This window comes from Halichondria panicea, chromosome 9 (genome assembly GCF_963675165.1).
Source record: "Halichondria panicea chromosome 9, odHalPani1.1, whole genome shotgun sequence".
NCBI lineage: Eukaryota > Metazoa > Porifera > Demospongiae > Suberitida > Halichondriidae > Halichondria > Halichondria panicea.
The window spans coordinates 1353756-1372251 of NC_087385.1; the positions used below are offsets into that span (position 1 = coordinate 1353756).

The 18496-nt window shown below is 44.0% G+C and overlaps 6 protein-coding genes across 7 annotated transcripts in view; 4 read left to right on the plus strand and 2 right to left on the minus strand.

Annotated features, from left to right (window-relative positions):
• Positions 1-17: 17 nt before the first annotated feature.
• Positions 18-8512, minus strand: LOC135340973 (golgin subfamily A member 6-like protein 22). Its single transcript, XM_064537418.1, has 15 exons — positions 8358-8512; positions 8159-8297; positions 6974-7925; positions 6454-6673; positions 5398-5487; positions 5269-5327; positions 5067-5117; positions 4579-4705; positions 3807-3995; positions 3285-3505; positions 1839-1996; positions 1310-1498; positions 875-1104; positions 580-694; positions 18-192 (listed from the first exon to the last, which is right to left on the minus strand). The coding sequence occupies exons 1-15, from the start codon at positions 8475-8477 to the stop codon at positions 137-139; spliced, it is 2916 nt and encodes a 971-aa protein (XP_064393488.1). The 5' UTR covers positions 8478-8512; the 3' UTR covers positions 18-136.
• Positions 8513-8721: 209 nt separating this feature from the next.
• On the plus strand, positions 8722-10356 carry LOC135340977 (tubulin alpha-1 chain-like). The gene has a single exon (XM_064537422.1). It carries the CDS (start codon positions 8858-8860, stop codon positions 10211-10213), a length of 1356 nt encoding a protein of 451 aa, XP_064393492.1. The 5' UTR covers positions 8722-8857; the 3' UTR covers positions 10214-10356.
• Positions 10357-10495: 139 nt separating this feature from the next.
• On the plus strand, positions 10496-12175 carry LOC135340980 (tubulin alpha-1C chain-like). The gene is made up of 2 exons (XM_064537426.1): positions 10496-10626; positions 10678-12175. The coding sequence occupies exon 2, from the start codon at positions 10693-10695 to the stop codon at positions 12049-12051; it is 1359 nt and encodes a 452-aa protein (XP_064393496.1). The 5' UTR covers positions 10496-10626; positions 10678-10692; the 3' UTR covers positions 12052-12175.
• A 126-nt stretch (positions 12176-12301) lies between these two features.
• LOC135340979 (tubulin alpha-1 chain-like) lies at positions 12302-14011 on the plus strand. The gene is made up of 2 exons (XM_064537425.1): positions 12302-12445; positions 12511-14011. The coding sequence occupies exon 2, from the start codon at positions 12525-12527 to the stop codon at positions 13881-13883; it is 1359 nt and encodes a 452-aa protein (XP_064393495.1). The 5' UTR covers positions 12302-12445; positions 12511-12524; the 3' UTR covers positions 13884-14011.
• A 221-nt stretch (positions 14012-14232) lies between these two features.
• LOC135340991 (tubulin alpha chain-like) lies at positions 14233-15937 on the plus strand. The gene is made up of 2 exons (XM_064537436.1): positions 14233-14357; positions 14419-15937. The coding sequence occupies exon 2, from the start codon at positions 14433-14435 to the stop codon at positions 15786-15788; it is 1356 nt and encodes a 451-aa protein (XP_064393506.1). The 5' UTR covers positions 14233-14357; positions 14419-14432; the 3' UTR covers positions 15789-15937.
• A 217-nt stretch (positions 15938-16154) lies between these two features.
• The window catches only part of LOC135340996 (partitioning defective 6 homolog gamma-like), a 53971-nt gene continuing 51629 nt past the window's right edge, over positions 16155-18496 (minus strand). For both annotated transcript variants that reach the window (XM_064537442.1, XM_064537443.1), the window contains exons 2-4: positions 18344-18459; positions 17398-17629; positions 16155-16996 (exon numbers count right to left, since the gene is read on the minus strand). In XM_064537442.1, the coding sequence (XP_064393512.1) occupies positions 16323-16996; positions 17398-17629; positions 18344-18403 (966 nt within the window). In that variant the 5' untranslated portion in view covers positions 18404-18459 and the 3' untranslated portion in view covers positions 16155-16322. The remainder of the gene's footprint in view (positions 16997-17397; positions 17630-18343; positions 18460-18496) is intronic.

Sequence of the window (18496 nt, forward strand, 5' to 3'; positions counted from 1 at the left end):
GTGCTGATTCTTGAGCCTCCAGCTTTGTAAAACAATTCTTATTTATTGAAAATCACACAAAATAATAAAAATAATGTTGTTTTCACGACAAACTGAGATGCATAAATGTAGTTTTAAACAAGACTAGCTACTGTAGCTAGTTTTGAGTTTTGGCTCCTGCCTTCAATAGTGTCAGTTTCTCCTCCAGTTCAGCTGTGTGTGTGTACATGTGTGTGTGGGTGTGGGTGCATGTGGGTGAATTAAGTAACTGATCGAAGCTATATACAAGCTAGCCTAATGCAACAGCATAACCAGCTTGCATCTCAGTGTATTACTTATATACCACTCATGTAGCTCCTAAGACAGCTGTTTATTTATCGTTAGGCAAAATTCTATACAATAGCTATATAAGTCACTCCCACCACCCTCTATAGTACATGTACAGCCAGGTAATGGGAATCAAAGTCTCCATAACAAGTGTTTCAACACGTGTTAGCTGATCTGCCCAAGCAAGAATGAACAATGTTTTATAGACTACACTACAGCCCTTAGTGACACCGACACTGTGTCATGCTCACTATACACACATGATGTATGTACCAGCTTTATCATAGTTCTCCAGTTCACACGCCTCCTCGATCTGTTTCTCCAGAACCGCTATTTCCTCATTAGTGGGTGTGGTCACCTCCTCCCGCCCCACCCCCGGAGTACGCTCCTATAGAGTGTGCAGTAATAGAAGCTTACTACACAATATCTAACATGGTAGCAAATTATGGAAGTTCAGTTCTCAAACAAAATTACCCAATTTTGATAACGTATGTTAGGTAGCTAGCCGGTATATACAGACTGTGCAATCACATACACTTCTTATGATCACATGACCATAATCACATACCTCTTCTAAAGGGACTTTTTCAACTGTTGGTTCCGCTGTTGAATCTTCGGAGGGCACTGGTGTAAAATCTTTCAATTTCCAGACATGTTTGACTGCTAAGTTGTCCGCTAGTAAGCTGTATAGCTCCACCCATTGTCCCACCACTTCTGACAGTGAGCTGGAGTCCAGTTGACCTTTCACCTCTCGAAGTTTGCTCAGATTGACAAGCAAAGCAGTCAGATGTGCTTTATCTGTAAATGACGAAAACTAGATGATGTACATGTACGTACCCAATACATGCATGTATACGCAAAAGCTACAAAAGTGGTGCCAATCCTCAAGTCCGCTTTAACAACAAACAAACTGAGAGTGACTATCGGCTGGTAGAAATCTGGTAGTTTTAAAGCATCAAAATTTTACAACACATGTGTGTGCAGTACGTGTAAACTGTATTACCTTCTTCTTTTTCTTGAGCATCAGCTTCGTTCTTTACTGCCTCCAACTCTTCACTGTGCTGAGTCAGCTCTTTGTTTAGCCCTGCCAACTTAGTCTCACTGTCTGATATTTGTTGTTTGACCTCCTCCACTCGGCCAGTGATGGTCTTCACCTCACTGGCAATCCTTGCAGCCTCCTTGAACTGACGACCTGTGCCACAAGAGAGAAAAAACAGAATGCATGGACTGGTCGGTCGGTAGTGGCTGGTTGGTGCTAACATAGATCTTCGTTATCTGTGGTGCTAACCAATTCTTGACTACTACCACTACAACCAACCTCCTACGCCTAGCTACACAAAAAAATGCTTTTGTACACAGGTACTGGTGATAGTGGATGCTAAACCCAAGGCACTGGGACTACCCACTGATGCATACTATGCTGTAGAGAAAGTCGAGAAAATGAATTTATATCTACAGTACAGCTGGAGTTAGTATTATAGGAGGCTATAAATTATACAGTTACTGTAATTTACTGCCATGCACTAGCTCACCTGTGACAGCTGTCTTCTTAGCATCGTTGAGTTGTGGGACCTGTGCCTCCAGATCAGAGAGCTCCTTCCTCTGGGCACTGAGCTCACTCTGAGTGGAGAGTACGCCACTCGTCAGTGAGTCTACACTGGAGGAACTCTCCCCGACCCTCTCCAAGAGCCTGTGTGTGTGTGTGTGTGTGTGTGTGTGTGTGTGTGTGTGTGTGTGTGTGTGTGTGTGTGTGTGTGTGAGTCTACACTGGAGGAGCTCTCCCCAACCCTCTCCAGGAGCCTGTGTGTTTGAGGGTATACAAAAAGTATCATTTGTGTGGGAGAAATTGTGTCAACTGTTCGCGTTACTAGCTCAAACGGAATGCTCACTTAAATTAATCTTTGAAAAAGGTTGGCATCTGATGCCCTAATATTAAACTTAGTGGTGGATCCTTGAGACCTTGTATTATCCTATCTAGTTAGGCAAGCAAAAAAAAAAAGGGAGAACAAAAGAGCAAACGGCACAAAACCATACAGGTAGAAAGGGCAAACAGATGCCCGACCTTGAGAGTCGAGAATGATGGGTTAAAGAGTCTTTAACGGTGCACCAACCCTCCCCATTCATCTGTTGCATTCAGAACAACTAGTATACTGAGTAATTATTGTAGCTATTCACTTGGGGCCATGTTGATTGTAAGCTATATTCACATTTGAGGTAATGCTGACATAAAGTATAGAACTTATCATAGAACTATTGATATTGGCTGCTGTAATACTTCAACTTAGCTTGTGCATGGCTGTGTACTTGTGTAAACTAAATCTGACCTTGAGGGGGAGGCTTAATTTATAAGGTACAGGCCTGTATTGTCTGGGCCAGGTTTTGGTGGTAGTATCTGAAAATGGGGATGGGTCTATGTGGTTCTTCTATAGGTGGCAAGCACAAACTATCATTAACCTCTAATTTTGGTTCTTAGAATTAGCACAAGGCATTAGTCAGATAGTAGTGTGTGTGTGTGTGTGTGTGTGGGAGGTATGGGGTGTGTGTGGGGTGGTGTGTGTGGGGAGATCTAGTGATGAGACCATTTACAAAACTAAAGGCTTGGAATGTTGATGGCCTAAAGCAACACACTCTGTTCATGATACAGACTAGCACCATTAACACATGTACAGCTGAAAGAGGCCTCACAGGAGGTGCTAAGTAACAGACATCACCAGCATTATGTTACCAGCCCTCATTAGCAGGATCAGGTGATGACTAGGTACAGACTCTACACTCTACTCAGGTGCTAACCAACAAGAACTCTTAGTTTACACTTCATCACTCAATTAGTCCAGGCACAAAACAACCTACTGCAGTTTCTAAGACTCATTCACAAGGCCAATTACCATGATTTTGTAATTATACAATCATGCGCTTTCCTATAAACCCACTGAAAATGTAGTTACGTATGTGTGCTGGATGGGGTACTGTATACTGACCGTGTGAGTTTGTCGGATGGTATGAGCAAGGTCCTCCCCTCCCCATCCAAACTGAGCAGACCATTAGTCTCTGCCTTAGCTCTCTTTAGTCCCGCCACTTTCCTCTCGAATTCATCGGTCACGGTCTGTGCTCGTGTTACCAGGTTAGCCAGCCCCTCTCTGGAGGTGCTCAGCTCCTGGTGGGAGCACGCCAGACTAGCCTTCTCCTCCACTAGCTTCTCCTGTGGAGGTAGCAAATAAGTGGAGACACAATTAATAAAAAGAAGTGTGGAAGACATCACAATAATTTACATAATAAGAGTACACAACTAAAAAGTGTGCACTTAAATCAAGCCACCCAATCAACACACTCCAGACAAAGCAAGGCCCCAGGAGCCACACCACCCCACACACACACACATAAAGAGTAGTACATGTACATATGTATGCAGCGCTACCACAAGCTCAACCAGCAGGAGCAAAAAACAAGAGGGTGCTAAGTATACAGTGTGTTATTATATAAAATCATACATGTACACATACCTGCTGTTTGGCGTGTTCCTCTTCCTTGACAGCAATGGCGTCCATCTCCTCTGTCAGTTGACTCTTCTCTGTAGCCAGCTCCTCCTCTATACTGGTTATCTTCTCCTCCTGCTCTGTGATGAACCCGATTATAGAGGTCTCCTGTGCCTTTAGGGAGGCCAGCTTCTCTTCCAGACTAGCTATCTCATCCTGGGGGGAGGGTGTATTGGTGAGGCCCTAGCTTTATAAACATGGCTAGCTATCTCATCCTTGGGGGGGGGGGGTGTATTGGTGAGGCCTTAGCTCTATAAACATGGCTAGCTATCTCATCCTGGGGGGGGGTGTATTGGTGAGGCCTTAGCTTTATAAACATGGCTAGCTATCTCATCCTGGGGGGGGGGGGGGTGTGTATTGGTGAGCTTAGCTCTATAAACATGACTAGCTATCTCATCCTGGGGGGGGGGGTGTATTGGTGAGGCCCTAGCTCTATAAACATGGCTAGCTATCTCATCCTGGGGGGGGGGGTGTATTGGTGAGGCCTTAGCTCTATAAACATGGCGTGTTTAGAACCATGATAATAATATATGTACTGTCTATTGTGATGCCTACATTAATGTAAACAGTAATTCACTCTAAGTCAAAACTGAATGCATCAACAATTAGTACAGTTACTGAATAAAGCTATTGAACAGTAAAGTACACAAACAGAGAGTGGCCCCTTAAGTATAATGTACTATAGATAGAACAACATGATGTGACCACACAGATACGTAGACGGAGCCATTACTCGCACCTTGACAGTGGTGAGCTCTTCCTCTAGCGAGTGTTTCCTGGAGATGAAGTCGACTGCCCTCCGATGAACCTCGTCACTCAGCACATGTTCCCGTCGCTCCAAGTGCTCCCTGTCCAGAGCTATATGACTGCAGGGGGGAGGGGTAGTCATTGAGTGTGCAGGCTACTGAAGTAGTATAATTATAATGTACAGTATCATTAGAGTATATACTGTAATAACAAGGTAAGTTTAGGATTATGTGTTTCGATGTTGAGGCCAAAATTAATGTCCTGACTCCTCTATTCCTGACTCCTCTATTCTAAAGTCAAGGTTTGTTGTTGCAGTGTGTACATTGTATCATTATCAGTATAGTACAGTAGGGAATGTATGTCCCAGTAAAGTAGGGAATGTATGTCCCAGTAAAGTAGGGAATGTATGTCCCAGTAACAGTGCACCGTGTGTAAGGTAAGCATTAGGTGTACGTATAGCATGTACAATGGCCACCTCACCCTTTCTCCCTCTCCAGAGTGTCCTCCATCGCCTGCAGCTTCATCTTGTCTCTGTACACAGAGACAAGAGAGGGTGTGCAATCAAAGTACACAGTGATCAAATTAGATTAAAGCCGCTACATGCATCCATCACTTCACAATCAGAGTGTACTGTACAGCAACCAAACAAGACCAACAATCATAAATGCTTTAATTCTCTCACTTTGCAATCAGTGAAGCGTGCTCTTTGTCCAGCTGAGCCAAAGCATTCGTCTGCTCCTCCTGTACATACATTATAGTGATAGTTATATACAAGGGATAGCTAATGTACTTGACTAGGACCAAGGCTCACCTGTAGGGCGGCCATCTTGGACTGCATATCCCCTCTAAATGTGATCTCATTCTCGTCAGTCTCCTGACACTGGACCAGCCATCGACTGACCTACGCAGTGGGGTAATCATTGAGGTAGCTAGTGGATATTTATTAAACACATACATATACCGTATAGCGGGTAATTTTCGTGGAGTAAAATATTCGTTATTTTCGTGGGCAGGCTGACCTCCACGAAATTTTATCGTAGGCGTGGCTTATCTGAACGTAGGAATGCCGTGCAGCCATGAGATTAAACGAAATTTTTACTCATAAAAACTACCGTTTCTCGAGTTGAACGAATTTTTTACCCCACGAAACTTACCCGCTATACAGTAGTTATAAACAATTATTCATTTTGAAGATGAAAATGTAAGTGCTGATAAGCAAAATTGAAGCCACTCTCCGATTGGCTTAGGATTGCATTGTTTGTACACAGCTGCCTCAGATTAGGCTGCACTGGATGCCATGCCAATCACAACATCCAGTTGTTGCAATGAACACAGTCACTAATCACAATCACAGAGCCTCAAGCAACCATTGAAGTTCGATGTGGACTCTGCTAGCGATTCTTCAATAGCTTTTTAAATACCACACTAATTAACATGACATTGTGTGTTCAATAGACACCACGAAGAGACTAATAAAGTGTCCTAATTTGAGTTCACTTCTAGATGGTTGGGATAATCAAACCTTACATGCCTACATAAGATCTCTAATTAAGGCAACACTTTTAAAGCCAGCTAGAGATCGCTTCTTTTAGAGGTTGAACAATTATGTTGAAGACTTGGTGTCGCATGATGGGTCACATCTAATTGGAGATCTACATACTTCGATTTATAACTGCTTAAAAACGTGTATTTTCCAGTGGGCTAGAATTGAGGCTAGGGTGTGGCTACATTCACCTTCATTTACAACGCGACATTAAAAAATAATTTTCAACACAGCTGTCGCTACTTTTAGAGGTCAGAAAATTGCCTGAGATCGAGGGTGTCGCATATTTGGAGGGCCGAGAGGTATTACAGTACACATACTCACAGCCTCGAGTGCAGTGGCTGTGATATGGTGCTCTTGAGTGAGCTTGGTCTCCTCCAACTGCTGATGAAGCTGCTCTGCCAGTTCATAGTCCTCGTCAGTGAGTGCCTGGCTCTGTTGACTCCTCAGCACAGCCGCTAACTTCCTCTTCTCTACCTGACCACGAGCAATGGAGACGGCATCAGCCACAGCTGAGCGGAGCTCCTCAACAGACTGCCCACTTCTGTGTGTGTGTGTGTGTGTGTGTGTGTGTGTGTGTGTGTGTGTGTGTGTGTGTGTGTGTGTGTGTGTGCATCACAGTGTGTGTGGGGTGTGGGGAGTGGGGAGGGTGAAATGGTATATAAAAGGTAAAGATCAACTGGAACTGGTTAGACTACATGTACAATGTAGGCCAGTGTGTGATACAAACATCAACTGTACACATACATCATGTATAATTACAGCAATTACATTGTGAAATCTGCTCTAGAGGAATTAACAGACTACACTGTACAATTCAATCCACCGTACATGTACAGTATACCTTATTCCGGCCAGTCCACTCTCAAATCCCTCCAGCAGTACAGTGAGTGTGTCTCTGGCACTCAGTTCCAGAGAGTAGTTGGGCCTCTGAGAGAACACTTGAGCCAGCTCTTCACTCAGGCCCTCATCTGGGGAGGCAGCTTTAGTTGTGGCTTCATCTTGTACCGCCATTTCTGAACCCTCTCGCTTTGATCCTGTAGTGTCTTTGCTTTTAGTGTTATCATCCACCTCTTCAGTAACTTCTGAATCTTTCTTATCCTTACTTTCTTCTTGAGTTGTGTTCGAAGGTTCCATTATTTCCTTAGGTACCTCCTGTGTTAGAGATATTTTCTCATCAGTTGTACTGGAGATTAGGTCGTTAGAGTCTATATCCACCAGCTGTTCCACGTGCTGGTCACATGACTGGGTGACGTCCAACACTCGATCCGGGGACATTGGGACACCATCATACTGAGAACTGTCCAGAGAAGAGGTATGACTATTCAGTGAAATTGAATCACTTTCGTGGGGCTCCTCTTTTGAAGCATGACCTGGACGCACGGCTCTCTTCTTTTTCTTCTTTTTTACCAAAGTGGGGGCGAGTTTTTGAGGGGTTTTAGTTGCTGGACTATGCTGCTTCACATCATGTGACTTGGTGTCTTTATCATGTGACTTGATTGGAGGATCTTGCGGCTCTGTGATGATCTCGGGAGGTTGTACATGTGGGTGAGATTCGATGTTATGTGATTGAGATTCAATGCCAAGTGTTCCTTGCTTTGTATCACGTGACTCCTGTTCAGTATCATGTGACTTTTGCATAAAAGAAAACCCTGAGGGCTCTTCCTGTGTCGTTTCCTGTGAGCCACTGATGAAGCCAAACGGTGACCTCTCGACCTCTGGACTCTGGTCAGGTGGTGGGTCCTGTTTCAGGAATGAGAACGATGAGGGGGCGTCTTCAGAGTCATCGGGAGCGTCTGTAGAAATATAAATACAGTGACAGTTGTGTACAATGTGTGTTATGAGTACAATGTGTGTAATAATGTTGGTATGGTAATACCTATACCCTCTAACCATTGGGAGGGGTCTAAGATCCTAGACACACACCAAGTACGCAAAGTAACACGTGGCTGTTAACTTGGGGAATTTCTATGTCATACTTGGTCGATAGTGCATGTATCTATTATAAAGGTAGATCGTGATATCGTACCCTCAGGCCGAGGGGAGATGTTCCTCTGCAGGTAAGGTGATTCGTCTCCTTCCTTGGAGGCTACTTGTGCGCTGAGTTTTAACCCAGTGAAGATGGAGTCTATCTCCACAGCATGAGCAGGACTTGGTGGCTCAGGGGGCTATTTCATACAAAATGGGTGGTGAGTAAACATTGTACAAGAGGGCATAGCTGAGTATACCGGTGTGTATTCCTTCTGAGTGGCCGGGACCTCTGGCTGGAGTTGAGGGGGCTCTGTTGTGGCAGGAGTCTTGCTCACAGTAGCTCCAGATTTCTTCTTGAACTTAGCTAAGAAACTCATCTTTACTGAATCAGCTTCCTGGAAAGGGTCGACAAATCTATGAATCTAGGGTAGCGTTCCTCGATTCCAGGCCGCTTGAGACGCACAGGGATCGAGGTAGCCTCGATTCCAGGCCGATTTTAATGCGGCCTGGAATCGAGGCTAGGATCGAGGCTAATCAGAGAGAGGAGATGCTTGTAAGTTTGCACATATCAAATAAACGCAGGAATGTCACACATTCCCTTCTGAGTTTTAGCATATAAACGGCTAAGATCTCTAGTTCTTAGTTAAAACGTTTTGCTACTGCAACTGCAACTGTACCTTCTTCTACAGAAAAGCTCTTCTCTACTCATGCTACATTAATTTTTCATTTGCTGTTGTACTGCACTTAATACAAAAAGATGCGTGAAGTAGTCTCAATTCATATTGGCCAATGTGGATCCCAAGTTGGCAATGCTTGCTGGGAGCTGTACTGCCTGGAGCATGGAATTAATCCTGGTGGATCTATGCCCTCAGACAAAACTGTAGGACATGGAGACGATTCATTCAACACTTTCTTCAGCGAGACTGGTGCCGGAAAGCATGTGCCTCGTGCAATTTTTGTTGATCTTGAACCCTCCGTTATTGATGAAGTTCGCACAGGCACTTACCGGCGACTTTTCCACCCTGAGCAACTGATCACCGGCAAAGAAGATGCTGCCAACAACTATGCTCGTGGCCACTACACTGTGGGTAAAACACTTTTGGATCAGGCAATAGATAGGGTTCGCAAGCTTGCTGATCAGTGCACTGGCCTTCAAGGATTCATCATTTCTCGTTCGTTTGGTGGAGGTACTGGTTCTGGTTTTGCCTCTCTTCTAATGGAGCGTCTCTCTACCGATTTTGGAAAGAAATCGAAGCTCGAATTTTCTGTTTACCCAGCTCCTCAGATTTCCACAGCCATTGTTGAGCCATACAATACTGTGCTTACAACCCATACCACTTTGGAGCATTCTGATTGTGCTTTTATGGTTGATAATGAGGCTATCTACGATATTTGCAGGAGAAACCTTAATATTGAACGACCTACGTATGTCAATCTCAATCGTCTTTTCGCACAGATTATGTCGTCAATCACAGCTTCACTACGCTTCGATGGCTCTCTGAATGTGGATTTGAACGAATTTCAGACAAATCTTGTCCCTTATCCACGCATTCATTTCCCAATGACTGCCTATTCCCCTATCATCTCCGCTGAGAAGGCCTACCACGAAACTCTAACTACGATGGAAATCACTAATGATTGTTTTGAGCCTGCCAATCAGATGGTGAAGTGTGACCCTCGTCATGGCAAGTACATGGCCTGCTGTCTACTCTATCGTGGTGATGTTGTTCCCAAAGATGTGAATACTGCTATTTCTAACATCAAGACCAAGCGAACCATTCAATTTGTTGACTGGTGTCCCACCGGCTTCAAGGTAGGCATTAATTATCAAGCTGCAGCAGCCGTCCCTGGTGGTGATGTGGCTAAAGTTCAACGATCTGTTTGTATGCTGTCCAACACGACTGCCATTGCTGAGGCCTGGGCTCGTCTTGACCACAAGTTCGACTTGATGTATGCCAAGCGTGCATTTGTCCACTGGTATGTGGGAGAGGGTATGGAAGAGGGTGAGTTCTCTGAGGCTCGTGAAGATCTTGCTGCTCTCGAGAAAGATTATGAAGAGGTTGGTACTGACAGTATAGATGAAGATGCTGAAGAAGCTAACAATGATTACTAGCTAAAGTATACGTACCAGAAACGATCTCTACAAATTCTATAGGTATATTATATTAGTCACCTGATGCAGGAAGTTATTTAAGCTGTTTTGTGAATGAGGAATTACTCATGCAAAATTAATGTTCTTGTTTGATTTTACACTTGTTATGTAGACAGTATCCAGGTAAGTAACACAAAACACAAGCGTGATTTGCACATGTGTATAATAATTATAATTGAAATTTGGAACCGCAAAGGTGGGGTCCGTTAGGCATGCGCAGAAAGAGAATGAAGCAATACAGGAAGTTAATGTAGGGTTTCAGCTGCATAAAAGCTTCTAAGCGGAAGTTGAACCTCATTTGTAAAGCCTGAGTCTACAGTCGTTGCCTGCAAACGAAGGCTTTTTGAAACTCTCTCCTGCAACTATTTTTTCCTGTAAGTTGATCTTTATTTAATATCGTACTGATACTCTTCTTCTATTTACAGGTACAGTGATCGAAAATGCGTGAGGTTATATCCATTCATATTGGCCAGTGTGGCGTTCAGATAGGCAATGCGTGCTGGGAACTGTATTGCTTGGAGCATGGAATCCAACCTGATGGACTGATGCCTTCTGACAAGACCATCGGTGGCGGTGATGATTCTTTCAACACTTTCTTTAGCGAGACTGGTGGAGGAAAGCATGTACCTCGTGCTATTTTCGTTGACCTCGAACCTAGTGTTATTGATGAAGTTCGCACAGGCACCTACCGGCAACTTTTCCACCCTGAGCAACTCATCACTGGCAAAGAAGATGCTGCCAACAATTATGCTCGTGGCCACTACACTGTGGGGAAAGAAAAGGTTGACGAGACATTAGATCGAGTTCGCAAGCTTGCCGATCAGTGCACTGGCCTTCAAGGATTCCTTATTTTCCGATCGTTTGGTGGAGGTACTGGTTCTGGCTTTGCCTCTCTTCTAATGGAGCGTCTCTCGGTTGACTTTGGAAAGAAATCCAAGCTCGAATTCTCTGTCTACCCAGCTCCTCAAATTGCCACTGCTGTTGTTGAACCGTACAATTCGATTCTTACGACTCACACAACGTTGGAGCATGCTGACTGTTCTTTCATGGTCGACAACGAGGCTATCTACGAGATCTGCAAGAAGAACCTTGATATTGATCGTCCTAGTTACTCTAGCCTCAATCGTCTTTTGGCTCAAGTTGTTTCTTCAATCACAGCTTCACTGCGATTTGATGGCTCTCTGAATGTTGATTTGACCGAATTTCAGACGAATCTTGTCCCCTACCCTCGAATTCACTTTCCTTTGGTGACCTATGCCCCCATTATCTCCGCTGAGAAGGCCTATCACGAAACTCTAACAACGATGGAAATCACCACATCATGTTTCGAACCTGCCAATCAGATGGTGAAGTGCGACCCTCGTCATGGCAAGTACATGGCCTGCTGTCTACTCTATCGTGGTGATGTTGTTCCTAAGGATGTGAATACTGCTATTGCTAACATCAAAGCAAAGCGTACTATCCAATTTGTTGACTGGTGTCCCACCGGCTTCAAGGTCGGAATTAATTATCAAGCTGCAGCAGCCGTCCCTGGCGGTGATGTGGCTAAAGTTCAACGATCTGTTTGTATGCTGTCTAACACGACTGCCATTGCTGAGGCCTGGGCTCGTCTTGACCACAAGTTCGATTTGATGTACGCCAAGCGTGCATTCGTCCACTGGTATGTGGGAGAAGGTATGGAAGAGGGAGAGTTCTCTGAGGCTCGTGAAGATCTTGCTGCTCTCGAGAAAGATTACGAAGAGGTTGGTGCCGACACTGCAGAAGATGGTGACGAAGATGAGGAGGAGGATGAATACTAACTCAAAACTGAATTTATAATTTGCACTATAACGTATAATACCCAACGCCCTGCTGTTATTTGATTGTATTTTAGTTGTGCAAAAACAAAATTTTATATCAAAATCAGTGTGTAACTTTTTATAATGCCGGTTTATTATGACGTCATGTCTTCATAACCATTCCCTAAAACTTAATATCCCTATATTAGACAAATATCGGCTTATGACAGCCCTTGCTTGACCACAACAATGCTACATACAAGTATGCATGTGCATTAATCTTAATGCGGAAGTGTGTGGGTTGTGTTGCATTTATAAGTGACTGCACTGACTGAAATCTTCATTTTCTAGCCTTGCAATCGTCGCTTGCCGGAGGCTCTAGCTGTTGGATCTGTTTAGTTTCTGCAGCTCTACGGTATGTACATAGATCTAATGTAACCGTCATTATAATTATAAACAGTGGCCTTGTTGCTTTCGCAGATCAAAATATCAAGATGCGTGAAGTGATCTCTCTCCATGTTGGCCAATGTGGCGTTCAGATGGGAAATGCTTGTTGGGAGCTGTATTGTCTTGAGCATGGCATTCAGCCAGACGGATTGATGCCTTCTGACAAGACTATCGGTGGCGGTGATGATTCTTTCAACACTTTCTTCAGCGAGACTGGTGGAGGAAAGCATGTACCTCGTGCTATTTTCATTGACCTCGAACCTAGTGTTATTGATGAAGTTCGCACAGGCACCTACCGGAAACTTTTCCACCCTGAGCAACTCATCACTGGCAAAGAAGATGCTGCCAACAATTATGCTCGTGGCCACTACACTGTGGGGAAAGAAAAGGTTGACGAGACATTAGATCGAGTTCGCAAGCTTGCCGATCAGTGCACTGGCCTTCAAGGATTCCTTATTTTCCGATCGTTTGGTGGAGGTACTGGTTCTGGCTTTGCCTCTCTTCTAATGGAGCGTCTCTCGGTTGACTTTGGAAAGAAATCCAAGCTCGAATTCTCTGTCTACCCAGCTCCTCAAATTGCCACTGCTGTTGTTGAACCGTACAATTCGATTCTTACGACTCACACAACGTTGGAGCATGCTGACTGTTCTTTCATGGTTGACAACGAGGCTATCTACGAGATCTGCAAGAGGAACCTTGATATTGATCGTCCTAGTTACTCTAGCCTCAATCGTCTTTTGGCTCAAGTTGTTTCTTCAATCACAGCTTCACTGCGATTTGATGGCTCTCTGAATGTTGATTTGACCGAATTTCAGACAAATCTTGTCCCCTACCCTCGAATTCACTTTCCTTTGGTGACCTATGCCCCCATTATCTCTGCTGAGAAGGCCTATCACGAAACTCTAACAACGATGGAAATCACCACATCATGTTTCGAAACTGCCAGTCAGATGGTGAAGTGCGACCCTCGTCATGGCAAGTACATGGCCTGCTGTCTACTCTATCGTGGTGATGTTGTTCCCAAGGATGTGAATACTGCTATTGCTAACATCAAAGCAAAGCGTACTATCCAATTTGTTGACTGGTGTCCCACCGGCTTCAAGGTCGGAATCAATTATCAAGCTGCAGCAGCCGTCCCTGGTGGTGATGTGGCTAAAGTTCAACGATCTGTTTGTATGCTGTCTAACACGACTGCCATTGCTGAGGCCTGGGCTCGTCTTGACCACAAGTTCGATTTGATGTACGCCAAGCGTGCATTCGTCCACTGGTATGTGGGAGAAGGTATGGAAGAGGGAGAGTTCTCTGAGGCTCGTGAAGATCTTGCTGCTCTCGAGAAAGATTACGAAGAGGTTGGTACCGACACTGCAGAAGATGGTGACGAAGATGAAGAGGAGGATGAATACTAACTCAAAACTGAATTTATATTTTGTACTATAACGTATAATACCCTATGCCCTGTTATTTGATTGTATTTTAGTTGTGCAAAAACAATTTATATCAAAATCCTTTCTGCACAGTGTGTAGCTTTTTATAATGCCGGTTTATTATGACGTCATGTCTTCATAACCATTCCCCTGTTTCCACATAAAAATTAATATCCCTATATTAGACCATAGATTGAAGAGTTAACCCTAACCCTAACCCTAACCCTAACTCTTCAATCTATGATTAGACAAATATCGGCTTATGACAGCCCTTGCTTGACACAACAACGCTACATACATGCAGTACGCATGCGCATTAATTTTAATGCGGAAGTGTGTGGGTTGTGTTGCATTTATAAGTGACTGCACTGACTGAAATCTTCATTTTCTAGCCTTGCAATCGTCGCTTGCCGGAGGCTCTAGCTGTTGGATCTGTTTAGTTTCTGCAGCTCTACGGTATGTACATAGATCTAATGTAACCGTCATTATATAAACAGTGGCCTTGTTGTTTTTGCAGATCAAAATATCAAGATGCGTGAAGTGATCTCTCTCCATGTTGGCCAATGTGGCGTTCAGATGGGAAATGCTTGTTGGGAGCTGTATTGTCTTGAGCATGGCATTCAGCCAGACGGGTTGATGCCTTCTGACAAGACTATCGGTGGCGGTGATGATTCTTTCAACACTTTCTTCAGCGAGACTGGTGGAGGAAAGCATGTACCTCGTGCTATTTTTGCCGATCTCGAACCTAGTGTTATTGATGAAGTTCGCACAGGCACCTACCGACAACTATTCCACCCTGAGCAACTCATCACTGGCAAAGAAGATGCTGCCAACAACTATGCTCGTGGCCACTACACCGTGGGGAAAGAAAAAGTCGACGAGACCTTAGATCGAGTTCGCAAGCTTGCCGATCAGTGCACTGGCCTTCAAGGATTCCTTATTTTCCGATCGTTTGGTGGAGGTACTGGTTCTGGCTTTGCTTCTCTTGTGATGGAGCGTCTCTCTGTCGACTACGGAAAGAAATCCAAGCTCGAATTCTCTGTCTACCCAGCTCCTCAAATTGCGACTGCTGTTGTCGAACCGTACAACTCAATCCTTACGACCCACACAACGTTGGAGCACTCAGACTGTTCTTTCATGGTCGACAACGAAGCTATCTACGAGATCTGCAAGAAGAACCTTGATATTGATCGTCCCAGCTATTACAGCTTGAACAGGCTTTTGGCACAAATCGTTTCTTCGATCACAGCTTCACTACGCTTTGATGGTGCCCTGAATGTTGATTTGACTGAATTCCAGACCAATCTTGTCCCCTATCCTCGAATCCACTTTCCTCTGGTGACCTATGCCCCCATTATCTCCGCTGAGAAAGCCTACCACGAGAACTTAACCGTTGCTGATATAACGACAGCTTGTTTCGAGCCTGCCAATCAGATGGTGAAGTGTGACCCTCGTCATGGCAAGTACATGGCCTGCTGTCTACTCTATCGTGGTGATGTTGTTCCCAAGGATGTGAATGCCGCAATTGCTAACATTAAGACCAAGCGTACCATCCAATTTGTTGACTGGTGTCCCACTGGTTTCAAGGTCGGAATCAACTACCAACCTCCTACTGCTGTGCCTAACGGTGATGTGGCCAGTGTGAAACGCTGTGTCTGTATGCTGTCTAACACGACTGCCATTGCTGAGGCCTGGGCTCGTCTTGACCACAAGTTTGATCTGATGTATGCCAAGCGCGCCTTTGTCCACTGGTATGTGGGAGAAGGCATGGAAGAGGGTGAGTTCTCTGAGGCTCGTGAAGATCTTGCTGCTCTCGAGAAAGATTACGAAGAGGTTGGTGCCGACAGTGGTGATATGGAGGATGAAGAGGAAGGAGATGAATACTAAACTGCAAACTTGACTAAAACTGAAGCAAAAAAATTGTATTGTAAAAATCATGAACATTCATTAGCTTGTGATCTCTTTGTCACTAATATGGTTAGGATTGTGTGTAGCATTGTGAGATAATTGACCATACTTCCTTTTGCGGGACCAGGTGTACAAACCACAATTGTAGTCTGAAAGCTATAAACAACTAAAACAAGCATGTTGTCTGGTGGGAACAAGGTCAAGTAAAAAACCTTATTAGGTTCATGTCTGCATGCACAGTGCATGTGATTATCATAAATGTGGAAATTCATCAGCTATTATGAGTCTCCTGGTAAACATTTACAGTTACTGTGCACGTAATAGCTAATTATCATAATCATTAGATCATAAAAATTAAATATCTGATAGAGCATTTGTATACGGGCGATTCAGTTAAATCTCACATTGAAACTATTAAACAAGTGCTAAAAGCACAGAGACAGAGTGTATAATAATAGATCTAAAAACGAAATAATAATATTATTATACTAAAACATAAACACATGACAATAATCATGAAGTGTCCCCTTGAGGCGAGTTCCTGTCCGTTGACTTGAGTTTCTCATCTGATGAATTACTCGAGTCTGCACTGTTTCGGCCAGGTTTCACTGGGTCTAATCTATTCTGAGAGGCAGGAGTGGCGCCAATGGAGGGTAGCTCACTCGTATTTCGAGGACCCGACTTTCCAAACGTCCCTGACCCTTGTTTCGAGTTTTTTTTTGCTTGTGGCTGAGTGCGAGGTGTACTGGGAGGGGCTGAGGCTGGTTTCACGGTGATAATCAGATTCTGGCTGTTGGCAACCATCATGTCTGTGACTTGGTCCAGTGTCTTCCCAATCACATCGATAGCATTCACCTCTAAAATTTCATCGTTGACTGCTAACAGTCCTGTTCCCTCGGCCAATCCCCCAGGTACCAATCGAGATATGAAAATGCCGGGCACTTTCTCTATTCCATAGGGAGTTACATGAAGACTTGTGCCGTCTCGGATATAGAAGCCTAAAGGCCGATCTGAAGAGTGTTTGAGTAGCTTGACTCTTCGAACAGTGTCAGGTAGTAGGTCAGCATCGACAATCGACGAGACAACTCTGAAATCTATCGGACCACTGATGTTTTTGGACGCTTCTGATGGGACCACACCCCGCTTTTGTTTCTTGGCTCTGAGAGTCATGTCTTCCAACATAAGGTCTGCATAATTATGGGCACAAAAATAGAGCACAGAGTCAGTCGAAGATTAATCGTGACACTTAAGTAAACTGAAACACTAACTAGGAATGTTTGTGAAAAGGTGGCACACTTGTAGGAAGTCATAGCAAGAAGTGAAACTTGTCCTAGGTATAACAATAAACTTAAAATCACTTAATATAGGCTGATGAGCATATCATACAAGTCTAGAGAATCAAACACATACTCTTAAGTCAAGGTTACAGGAGAACTCTCGATTACAGTGACACTGTTGTACAGCAGGCAGTACCACACACACATACATACATGTAACCACTACACACAACATTGTATTTCGTTGTAGTAGCTAAAATATACTGTATACAGAAGCATACATGTAAGAGACACATACTGTATGTACTGACCTTCTTTCCTGTAGACAAACAGCCTGAGCATAGGCATGGCTGTGGTGAAGGCCCGACTCATGTTCTCTGAGTTTGTGATGGGAAGGAGGTCATTGTTTCTGGGGTCAGTGTAGGAGATGGTGAATGGCATGTCAGAGGGAAGGTGGAGAGAATTCTTGACTTGTAAGTGTAGCCCCTCGAAACTGTTGGTCTGCTTACGATCGACACTGAACCTCCGAAACTCACACTCAAACTAAAGTCAAAGAGAGAGAGAGAGAAAACAAATAATAATTGAGCTAGTAAACTAGACTAAACATGTGAGACTGAATTTTGTGAGTTTTCATTCATGAACACTGTATACACACAACATAGTTACCACACAAGTGAAAAAGCGATTTAAGATGAATCAAAAGTGGTTTGAACCACCCTTTGACCAAGATCATCAGATAGTTTCCATTAGTAATTATTACACACACTGTTGCAATAGTTAATGGGACAGTTAGAGCGAGCGACCACATTGGTATGTGAGAGTCTGGAATGCTGTGTTTAGGCTATTCTGTAGAGCAGATCAACAAAGGTACGGGAGTGTGCATTACTGCTTGTAGTGGGAGAGAGATGCATTAACACACAGATACTACTCCCACGGACATGCGATACTCACTAAAAACACTCAATTAAAATGTCCACCAAATGAAGTGTGATTTTTATAGGTGAGTCCAAATTAAGTTACAAGCAAGGTGAGAAAATTGGACGTACCCACACGTTTGAATGGGTGGGGGTTTAAAGTGGACCCTATGCCAGTGATGAAACCAAGCCAATTCTTGGAGACCTTAAGCTATTACAGCTCTCTAAACAATGTCAGTTTATACTGGCACAGTACACACAAAGTTGGGTAGCTATAATCATATAAATTGTAGTATTGTAGTGTTGTGTGTGATGAGACAAACACACAGTAAGCTGTACTCACCTTGGCTTTGACTTCCACCAGGTTTGGATCATATGTGGGACTAGTACGCTTTGCTGACATGGCCGGACTTAGCTTCGTTCCCTTCACTGTATAGCTAGCTAGCTCTCCAAGAGATAGAGTGCAGTGGTGGGTGTGGGTGCTTGTTATGAGGTC

Coding starts and splice junctions, on each gene's coding strand:
- LOC135340973 (XM_064537418.1), bottom strand. CDS start 8,477: ATGAGTTTCTTAGCTAAGTTCAAGAAGAAATCTGGAGCTACTGTGAGC. Junction 5,328..5,397: donor CCAAGATGGCCGCCCTACAG/GTGAGCCTTGGT, acceptor ATGTATGTACAG/GAGGAGCAGACGAATGCTTT. Junction 3,506..3,806: donor AGGAACACGCCAAACAGCAG/GTATGTGTACAT, acceptor CTACCTCCACAG/GAGAAGCTAGTGGAGGAGAA.
- LOC135340977 (XM_064537422.1), top strand. CDS start 8,858: ATGCGTGAAGTAGTCTCAATTCATATTGGCCAATGTGGATCCCAAGTT.
- LOC135340980 (XM_064537426.1), top strand. CDS start 10,693: ATGCGTGAGGTTATATCCATTCATATTGGCCAGTGTGGCGTTCAGATA.
- LOC135340979 (XM_064537425.1), top strand. CDS start 12,525: ATGCGTGAAGTGATCTCTCTCCATGTTGGCCAATGTGGCGTTCAGATG.
- LOC135340991 (XM_064537436.1), top strand. CDS start 14,433: ATGCGTGAAGTGATCTCTCTCCATGTTGGCCAATGTGGCGTTCAGATG.